The sequence below is a fragment of the Anastrepha obliqua genome, chromosome 1, assembly GCF_027943255.1.
Source record: "Anastrepha obliqua isolate idAnaObli1 chromosome 1, idAnaObli1_1.0, whole genome shotgun sequence".
NCBI lineage: Eukaryota > Metazoa > Arthropoda > Insecta > Diptera > Tephritidae > Anastrepha > Anastrepha obliqua.
This window is the reverse complement of record NC_072892.1, coordinates 68,276,268-68,287,251: the sequence shown is the minus strand read 5'-3', so window position 1 is coordinate 68,287,251 and position 10,984 is coordinate 68,276,268. Positions and strand designations below refer to the sequence as shown.

The window sequence follows — 10,984 nt, the reverse complement described above, 5'->3', positions numbered from 1 at the left end:
ATTATTATGAGTATAATTATTATTATGAAAGAAAAATATATATATTATGAAATATAACATTATGAAAGAAAACCGAATAAAACTTATTTAAAGTAAAACAGTTTTAAGGCACTTGAATTTTGTTAAATGCAAGGTGATTTTGTTTTAAATTGTTCAAACACTACGTAGAAAAAATTCAAATTATATGACAACTAGAAAAAGGTCGATAGGTAGCAATAAAGGTGAATTACTGTAGACATATTACTCTCACTTCAGCAGATATGGACTGACAAACCTAGATCTCCGCTCCGCTCTCCATAAATTGCGACCCGCCATCAAAAAGTTTTTCCTAACAGCGATCGCCATACATGCATTATACACAATAGGTGCTTACACCCTTTATTGGGTGCTTGGTGGAGCTTCTACTCCTATTTGTGGCGTGCGTCCTGATATTGTACCACAAAATGGAGGGACCTACACTTTTAAGCCGACTAGGAATGGCAGATGGTTTTTCTTATCAGAGGCTTTTTTCATGGCAGAAATACACTTGGAGGTATTTCATGACCTAATATCCGAACCCGGAACTACACCGAAAGGTAGTCACGCACCAACTTCTTTTACTGAAGGAGGCAGAATAAATTGAAAACTTTGAAGCCACTTTTTTATTCTTACCGTCTCGACATTGTAGTAAATTAAACTCCTACTTTACCAGAATCTACCCAGTTATATTCGATATATTTAATTATATCTGACATTTTACCGTACTTCGCATGACACTAAGCAATTCTCCTCATGCTAGCATAAATCCACTCACTTAACACCCATTTCCTCTGATCCCAGCCTTTAGTTGTTGTTGTTGCATAAACATTTCCCATACACGCAACCGGAATGCTGCTGGATTGACGGTCCTTGTTCGGTTATAAATCCGTCGTAGAACCGATCATGCCATCATGTTGCAACAGCCTGTTTCCACAGCCAATAACCTGTTGGCCTAACTGCAACGGGCACGTCTTTAGAGTAAGTAATTTTATTCACTACGTTAAAAATGTACTCAAATAAAAAGTTATGTTTTATTTTTACTTAGATACGATTATTTTTATTTTATTTGAAAAAAAAATGAAAATGCACGTCACATTGTATTCAGTAATTTCCATAATGCACAACAACAACCCATTATAACATTTGTTATTATATTAATGGAGAAATTTACAAAACACTCTTCTCTTACTATTCCATAAGGTATTGAACACAAAAGTTATATATGAATTTGTTTCCCCCAACTTCGCTTCCACTCAGATACATAGTAATTTTATTGTTTTGAGAAACTTGTTTTAGTTTTGCGATTGAGGAATCGATACAGGTAAAGTATCCGTTTCTGCAATTGCTTCCATTTGGTTGGTCGCGCAATTGGATACTTTGTTTTGGCAAGCATTTTTCGTTTACGTAGCAGCACTTGATATTCATTGCCGGAGACACCACGTAACCATGATGGCACTGAATACAGTACACGTGTAGGATGCAAACGATCCGAGCCAAGTATGTCAATGTAATCATTTTGACCAAAAAGTGCACGCTTCTCAGACCACACATTTTTGGGTCGATAATCGGGCATTGGCAATTTTTGTCCATTATCCCAATGTGGAAGCAAACCACGTTGATGCAGGCGATTTTTGTAACCATACCGTCGAATTAGTGGGCCTTTGGCACGCTTTTCTTCAAATGATATGTAGCGAAAGCCGGCTGCATTGGCGGCTGTTGAAGTAATTGATGTGGTTGATGTGATCCATTTTTGTAAAACTTGTTGATGAACATTAGTAAAGGTGATTGCCTTGCGGAAACTATTCGCAAGCCAGGACATCGTTAGCAAACTTAGTATTGGTGGTTTTTTTTGTTCCGTTTTATTAGGTAATGGATAATGACAGTTTATTGTGGCACACCGACACCAAAACAGCTGTTTGAATAATTGGGTGTGTTCAGTGAGTAATTTGTTCAAAGAAAAACAAAGAGAGCCGTATAATAAATTTCCTCTTATATTTTACGATTCGGTAAAAATTCTGAACCTAATTTTATCAAAAACAAAAATAATCAATTAAATTGTTGACCAAGTTTAGCTAGAAGAACCTCAAAAATGAGATTTGATAGAACTTGTTATGCTGATTATGGAAAACCAAAATGGAGCATCATAAAACAGTTAAGAGCTAGTTACTCTGAAACAAAAGTGCGATTTCTTTTGCTGTTACTGTATATACTGTATATACAGTGGCACATGCGGGCAAACTACTAAAACTTTGAATGCTGTATTTTGAAAGCTTAACTTTTTTTGAAAATTACGGTTTTTATCTGATCTCTATTGCTTGTGTGATCTGTGCGGATTTTTGTTTCCAGTAATGGCTATAAATTCTCAATGACGTTCATGTCAGGTGATTGAGCCAGTGGTTGCATTAAATGTGGACAGTTTCATATAAGCCATGTCTGCACGATTGCCGCCTTATGTTTAGGGTCATTGTCCTGGTAGAAACGGAAATCTTGAGGTATTCTAAGTTTCGCAGCACTTTGGAGTAGATTATCTTTTAGAATATTGAGGTACATTGTTTTGTCTATAATACCCTCGACAAATACTAAATTTCCTACTCCGACTGCTGACATACATGCCCATACCATTACACTGCCACCACCATGTTTCACAGTCAGTTTTATGTTGCTTTTGTGGAGCTCTGTATTAGGTTTCCGCCAGACGTAAGACATTCCATCTGAGCCGAATAGGTTGAATTTGGACACGTCAGAAAATATTACCGTTTTCCAGAAATCAAAATATTTATGGCTTCTTTCGTGCTACTCGACTATTAAAGTCCTTTTCACGTAGTACCCGTCGCACTGTTTCAACGCAATATGATTTCCCCACTTCCTGCTGAATTTCGTTCAGCAGTTTTGGAGCCGATAGCATTGGGTTTTCTTTTATTTTTCGAACAATTAAACGCTCATCACGTTCGTCATCAAATATTTACATTAAATTGCGACAATTTTTCATCTGCAATATTTTAAATTCATAAACTGAAACTGCATGAAATCAGCTGCGAGCCACTGTACATGCTGTGGCAATTTTTTATTGCTTAATGTAAAAAAAAATTGTATTTAATAAATTTTATGTATTCTCTTATCATTTCAAAAATAAGAAAATAGTACAAAATTTAATTGGTGAAATGTTTGAAAAAACTCTGTGTGGTGTCGATATTCTCGATGCATTAAAATCTCTTTCAAAACTCAATTGTACTGAAAATACTTATCAGTAACATTACATTTAATTAACATTCTCTGCCAGCAATACTCCACTGCAGTTTAATTTAAGCCATTCAGTCTCTTCTTGTTAATTTATGGCGCATAAGGTGTCTATGATGAACCATGTGCGCAATAGGAGTACCCCTCAACATCATTGTTCTTCACATTGAGGCTTATCTATACCTTGACGTTCTCCGCCACTGTTAAATGTGCTTGTTTCGTATTTCACATATTCCATCAATGTCATGTATAGTTATAAGACCTACTCGTTAATTAATTCAACATTTAAAGGAAATACTACGGGACATATCTCAATATTTTAAAAAACCTCTTTGTGATGAAACCACTTACTTTAAGAATTCCAGTTTATTTTTAATTTATTGCTGAAATTCATATATAATTAACTAAAACTAGCAAAGGTTAAAAAAAATGCATTACATTAATGCAGTGTATTTTTGGAAAATGGTTGTAACTTCACATAAAAACTAGATTTCGGCGCAAACTGTTTTTTTTTTGTTGAATGATTTAAATTACTTATTGCGCCTAGTCGACTCAGAAGCGGTTGGTGGTGGTGGCGGCCCACGCTTATGTAACTCTTCCAAATAATTCACAATAATAGTGGTGCGCTCCTCTTCCATGTGATCCAAAATTAGATAGCTGCAAGTTTTCCGATTTTAAAAATTTTATAAAATAGAGCAAAGCTAATGCTAAAATTATATACCGCTTATCATTCTTTAGAATATCCTGTATTTCCTTGAGATGATTGGGATTATCTTTAACAACTTCACTGCTCTTGTGAGTTATTAATTTGCATTCCAGTAAAAGTTCGCGCAACGCTGTCTTTGCCGCTAACGTTTTATCTTTAGTATAATCACGGAATTCGCGTTCGCATTTGTCGGAATTATTGTATTTGAGATAACGCGGATCGTCTTTAATTAATTTTTTTATATCCTTCCACGAGCTGGTTAACTCTAATGACGGTAATTCGTCGAGCATTTCACGAAATTTTTCGCGTTTTCTTTTCATAAGTGTATCGATGTGCTCATTGAATATTCTAAGATTAAAATCGAGAAACATCGATTAATTTAAGGATATATAATATACATACAAAAATATAAAAATCTACCCACTTCTCACGATCATCTCGATCCAAAGTTTCAATCAATTCCCAACGACTATCCTTGCGAAGCTGTCGCTTTACCTCCTTCCAAGTCAGATCTGGGTTGCGTACCAAGTCTGTAAGCAGAGCATTGAAATGACCAATTGCCTCGTCGCGCTTATGGTGCTCCCGTTCCTTATCACGATCACGCAGATGTCCAGCCAATGTACGCTGGACTTCCTTCTCGCGTTCGCGAATGCTTTGTTCAACACGCAACTGCTTTTCACGCTCCTTTTGCAACCGTTCGGCTTCATCATCTTCGCTGTTGGTGTGACCGTCTTCATCGTCATGATGCTCACCTTCTTCGTCCTATGAGACGCAAAATAACAAACAGAATTAATATACTGTTATTTTTACTATTGTTTTCAATTGTTGGGAGATGCTGGCGGAGTGATAATTGTAGGTCGGATATAAATGCAAATTATTATATTTTAGTTGACTTACGGACTCATCATGTTTTCGCTTCTGCTCGCCGTTCTTTTCTTTATCTTTCTCCTTTTCCCTCTCCTTATCCTTTTCCTTATCACGATCTTTTTCTCTTTCCTTATCTTTCTCACGCTCTTTGTCCTTCTCCTTCTCACGCTCCTTCCCTTTTTCCTTATCACTACGATCACGATCACGGTCTCGACTGCGGCTCCGGCTACGATCGCTACGTCCACGTTTGCGATCCGATTTACGATCACGATCCCGATCTTTTTCACGTTCACGTTCTCGCTCACGCTCACGCTCTCGTTCTCTTTCACGATCCTTTTGCTCACGCTGCTTACGTTTCTCTTCTTTCATGATACGCATATAGTCCTGAAAGTACTCCTCTCGATAAGTAGAACTCTCCACCGAACGATAACGCGGATCTGCGTCAAATTTCTTCTTGATATCGTGCCAACGAGTATGCCGATCCATATCCGAACGTTCACGCAACATATCTATGAAATCTTTGCGTATCTAAAATTGTAATGAAGTTCGAAGTGTATATGGCAAAGGCAGTCAAGGAAGATACAAAGAGAGAAAGTAAAAACAAACGATAATTAGACGACTTCGGGTACTGGCTTTCATTTTAGCTTACAAAATACGACTATAGTATAATAACAGGGGCTTAAAGGGCGCTCTTACAAACTAACTTAATTGGCTACGATAATAACTTAAGTATTAATTATACTTTGCTGTGCTGAAAAAGAAAGTTTCAAGATTAGCAATTAAACGAAGTTTGTAGCTGAAAAAGAATAAATTAGTGCACTGAATGGCATCCAACAGTACAAATCTGAAAATTGTAAATTTTATTTCAATTATTTAAAACGGCAGGAAGTGCGAGCACTTGTTCGACGGACAGACGGACAACATGTAAATGTACGTGTATCATATAATAAAAATACATAAAAATAATGTATTGAATGATTTACTTTACGGACTTAAAGTAACACTCGACAGTAAAAAAACAATAGTTCACATTTGCTTGCAGTGGTTTTAGTCAGCATGAATTTTGAAGGACTAATATGTATGAGCATAAGATGTTTTCATTGGAACTTATCTATTCTTGTTCGCTAGACTTGCATTTTAAATAGTAGTTAGTATACTTGCAAACTTACACTATTTTACAAATGTGAAATATCGTTTTTTACTTGCTTATTGCGCTGTAACAAAATTTTTAAATGTATGAAGTTTAGATTGAGTTTTTATTCATACTGTTTGTCTCTTCTCGCTCAATTCCCACTCCCGCTCTGCCACACTCAGAGACCAGAGACTGGAGACTCGAGCGCCAACATTAAATAATCTGACTGCTGTTGGGAGATTGGCATGCCTTGTCGCCTGCCTAACGCCTTCTTTAGTCGTCCTTGTTTGTGCCCGTACCTCTCCATCCATCAAAATTCTCCATATAACTATGAGCATCCAAAAAGCTTCAACAAGTTCATTTGACGTTCCTAGCGGAAGGGTAAATCACCAAGATTTATCGTTGGTTTATATATATTGTGATTTGCTGATTGTTTAATGAAGTCAACGTTGATCTGATTTGTTTTGCATTTATTTATTTTTTTTTTTATTTTATTAATGCTTTCATATTTGCATATAAATAACTCACCACGCTTCGAGCTAGATAGATAAACAATTTGGGTAAAACGAGCCGAGCGGGCATACGAAGGCAGTAACGAACAATCAAGTCACTGGGATGGTAGGTAGCAGGACGGACATGGATGTGTTGCCGTTCAAAACAATTTGATGCGGTCGTTGGCACCTCCATGACCAAATCAATTACACGATATACTTTAACAAATATTTTGCTGCGTTTTTCCTTACGTCTTCTCATTCATCACGTCTATTTGTGTTAATGCAGATAAAACTCCTAAAATCTTTTTGCAATTTTGCCTTTTCTAAGATAATTAGTTTGTATGCGCTCAAATAGAATAGCACCAATTTCAAGCGCATTTCATGCGGCTGGTTTATTTTTGCATTTTTCGTTGAAATCAACTATTTATGGTCGTTGTTGTGTTGAAAGTTTGTTGATCGTTTGCAGTTGAGGATGATATTTTTTACAAGTTGAAGTAGAAGTGGTAGATTTTTTTGTTTTGAAATTTCAAGATTAGAGTGAAGAAAATTTTTATAAAAAAATAAAAAGTACAAACTTTGCTGTGGAGCATTAACAATATAATAAGTATATATACAAATAGAGACGTACAAAAATTCCAATTATTTAAGAATACGAATTACTAAATATTTAAATAAGAAATACGTTTGCTGCAGCCCAAACCCAAGATGATGTAAGCAATCAAACGCATCCTCACCCGCATGAATCTTATAAAACACGCACATACCTGTTCCTTCTTTTGAATTTTCTCCTCTTTTTCACGCCGACGTACATCTACAATGTATTCGTTGAAGAGACTTTCACGTTCCCGTACCTTTTCTATAGACTTATAGCGATCATCTTTCCCATAGCGCTGGCAAAAGTCACTAAATGATGATCTGGCAAATTGTTAGCAGAAATAATAATAAATTAATGAATGCTTAAAAAATCTTTATATAATACTCACTTTCCATGAAGCTTTGCATCTTCCATAAGCTTGCGAAAATCTTCACGCTTTTGTCGCATTTTATTACGTTTCTCTTTGCGTTCCTCTTCGGCGCGATCCTTAACATATTTTTCAAATACCTGTTTTCGCTCCTTGGATGTCAGCAGCAAGTATCGTGGATCAAATACAATTTTGTGCAACTCCTTCTCCCAAGTACTGAATGCAGAAACCTTTTTAAAATATGTAGAAATAATCGTGTTAACATATGATCACTCAAAACAAACACAATAGCTAACGTTCACTTACATCCTTCTCACGCAACATTTCCTTGAACTGCTTAACACGAGTTTCCAGGGGCACTACTGCCCGCTCCTTGGCCGCACGCACTTCAGCTTCAACAGCTGCTTCATTTGCATCAGCCTTCCTGGTTTGCTTTGCGGCTGAAAAAAAAAGTAGATACACAACAAAAATAATAGTAATAAATCCCAAGTTTGGATCTATATTTGACTTACATAATCTGGACTTCTTCGTTGGCACCTCCTCTACACTCGACTCAGATTCAGTGCGAATTTTTATAACTTCATCGTCATCTTGCTCCTCCTCTTCCTCATCCTCGGCAACTTCAGCCTCCTTCTTCTTCTCTATTTCTATCTTTTCCACAGGTTTTTCCGTTGTCACATTTCCTGCAGCCTTCAATTGCTCTGGTGGATTATTGACAGCTTTGTCTACATCGGGACGATCTAGTAAATCGTCTGGTCTCTCCCACACGGATGTCCGTGTTGATGGATTGTAGAAGAAGACACGAGCATCTCCAGTCCAAACGACGCACCATGGAGTGCCTGCAATGGGTGTACTTGAAATAGGTCGAGACTTATCAACTGGCTTTGCAGCAGGTGCCGAAGTTTTCTTCTGTTCCTCCTCCTTTTTACGTTTTTCCTCAGCCACTTTCTTTGACTCCTTCTCTAACGCAGCAGCTTGTGCAGCTTTTGTTTGTTCAATTGGTTTAATATTAGCAGCGGCTGCCGCGGCTGCGGCTGCTGCTACTGCAGCTGCAGCTGCAGCATTATATGCCATCGCTTGATCATAGCCTCCAGGCGCTGGACCCATATGCATTAGGGCAGGATTTGGCATCATATGTGGCGGCATAGAGGGTGCGACTTGTGGGGCGACGGCCTGTTGCGGCGTTGTGCCTGAATGAGCAGCCATTCTTGCCGCTTCCATATCACGTAGTGCTTGCGGTTTTTCCCAAACACTCTCACCTCGACCTGCATGGTAGTAATAGGGCCGTCCGTCAGGGGCTCGGTGTTCCGACCATTCGGCTGCACGTGCAATCACGGCTGGATCAATAACCCCAGGTTTGATAATTAAGGTTTTGGCGGGTTTGTCTTGTGTTGGAGGTCCATGAGCTGGATGCATGTGTTGATTCCAAGGCATCCCCCATGGTGCTGGTCCGCCAGGAAAACCACCATAACCTGGTGGGGGCATCCCGAATGGAGGTTGGGCAAAATTTGGCGGATGCATGCCAGGTGGAAAGAATGGTGGAGGTTGTTGATGGATAGCGGGCGGAGGTTGTTGGGTCAACGGTGGTGCACCGGCTGGTATGACATTCGGTGGTGGCTGTGTTAGGGGCTGTTGTGTTGGCGGTGGCTGTGACATCATATTCGGAGGTGGATGCTGAGTTAGTGATTCTGGTGCTTTCAAAGGCGGTGCAACAGACATTGGTGGCATCTCTTTTGCCAGATCCATATTACCACCCAGTGTGTGCTCACCAGAATCAGGCGCTTTTCCACCGGCTTCATTGACTTGTTGAGGTTGCTGCTGTGGTTGTTGTTGCATTTGTTGTTGCTTTTTATTCATATCTTCAATTTCAGACTGTGTCATAACTTTAATGTTCGGACCTTCAGGCTTATTCCAAGTAGTCTCACGAGTCAGAGCATGATAAAAATAAGACTTTCCATCTTCCGTTTTAGTTTCCACCCATAGCTCCATCGGTGGCCCATTTGCGATGCTTGGCGCTGTGCTTGAATTTTGCCCTGGCAAATTTTGATCAAAATTTGCCGGTCCACGTCCCCCGAAATTTCCTCCACCACGAGAACCCCCACGACTAAATGGCATAATTTGTATACCCCCGCGTCCACCTCGAAATGCCATAGGTGGTGCGCCAAAAGGCGGCATACCAAACGGTTTAGCCACTCCAACGTTTTGTGGACTTTGAGTCCTAAAAATATATTTAAAAATGAATTAGTTGACGTTGCCAACGAAACGAAAACATATGCCGCTTTTACAGCCATATACAAATTTATTATACATACATATGTGCGTAAATGCTCCAAATGTCACATATATACATGTATACATATCAGATGATGCCGTCATTCCTATATTACTTACCACTGAGTTTCACCTTCATTTGCATCCACTTTTTCTACTGGCGGCGTCTGCTCAACGTTTCCATTCACACCGGTGATCGCAATGTTCTCCTGCGAAGCCCCCGCCGCGATACTATTAAAAAGCGGCTCACCATCTCCAGCTGCAGGTGTTATATTTTCTGGAGATTGCAGCTTTTTTTCAACTCCACCGTCAACTTCAGCTTCCATATTTAACAAGTTTAACTTATCTTGAATTTTCAGTGAATAATTAGAAAATATTTAACCAATTTTTTCACGAGACAATTAAAACACCACACACTTATTGGAGAAAAAACTATATATGATTAAAGGTTATCGATAGATTTTAATCAACGACTATGAAGAAACCTAATAATCGAATAAATGTTGAATATTAGCCAATGTTACAACCATTATTGGTAAGAGTGCTTTTCAGATTTTAGGACTATTTTTAATTATTAAAATTTATTTAATTTTGGCATTTTGCCAAAGATTTCCAATAGAAAAATTATTGTTCTTGTGAAATGACATGCTACCATGTGACATAGAAATTGTTTTGATGGAATATTTCGGTGTTTTTGGTTTGTTTAATTATTTTTAACGATATGATGAAAAAACAAGGAGAAGGAATAAATAATTTAATTGCGCAATTTGCTACTAACAATAAACAGTTGGAGGAAATCCGTAAACGACGTTTACTGAAGTTGCAAAAAATTATGGCAGCAATATGCATGGGAAATTCTGTATTACATATTATAATAAGTAATAAGAGGACAAAACGTTTATGGGCTCATGCTTTTTCTGTAAACTGAATTCGTAATGAATAATATGTATTTAACATATATTTTATTGGAATTATTTTTACAGACCTCTTTTCTTTGCCGGCGTCCATTTCATTTAGTTTTTATTTTGATGTTTCTCTTTGCATTCGTAATAATAATTATCGATAACACAGGGTTGTATGTCAAGAAGTATGGTTATTATCTGGGATTATTTTATAATCTCAGATTTTGGGAGAAAAATTTTGTATGCGAAATCTCGCGTTTAATTGCGGATTGGGAGTTAAGCACGAAAAAGTAGATCATCTATGATACTTATATGAGAACGTATTATGAAATTTGATTGAATGCGATGACAATATTTTAAATGTGAGCATTGCTATTTTATGTTATCGTCATTTT

The 10,984-nt window shown here is 37.8% G+C and overlaps 2 protein-coding genes across 2 annotated transcripts; both read right to left on the bottom strand.

Annotated features, from left to right (window-relative positions):
* Nucleotides 1-1,056: 1,056 nt before the first annotated feature.
* Nucleotides 1,057-1,915, bottom strand: LOC129248962 (39S ribosomal protein L51, mitochondrial). The gene has a single exon (XM_054888572.1). It carries the CDS (start codon nucleotides 1,835-1,837, stop codon nucleotides 1,289-1,291), a length of 549 nt encoding a protein of 182 aa, XP_054744547.1. The 5' UTR covers nucleotides 1,838-1,915; the 3' UTR covers nucleotides 1,057-1,288.
* A 1,759-nt stretch (nucleotides 1,916-3,674) lies between these two features.
* LOC129245008 (transcription elongation regulator 1) lies at nucleotides 3,675-10,112 on the bottom strand. Its single transcript, XM_054882952.1, has 9 exons — nucleotides 9,808-10,112; nucleotides 7,929-9,634; nucleotides 7,723-7,856; nucleotides 7,438-7,646; nucleotides 7,219-7,369; nucleotides 4,859-5,356; nucleotides 4,386-4,723; nucleotides 3,977-4,309; nucleotides 3,675-3,912 (listed from the first exon to the last, which is right to left on the bottom strand). Exons 1-9 carry the CDS (start codon nucleotides 10,011-10,013, stop codon nucleotides 3,786-3,788), a joined length of 3,702 nt encoding a protein of 1,233 aa, XP_054738927.1. The 5' UTR covers nucleotides 10,014-10,112; the 3' UTR covers nucleotides 3,675-3,785.
* Between the last annotated feature and the right edge of the window lie 872 nt (nucleotides 10,113-10,984).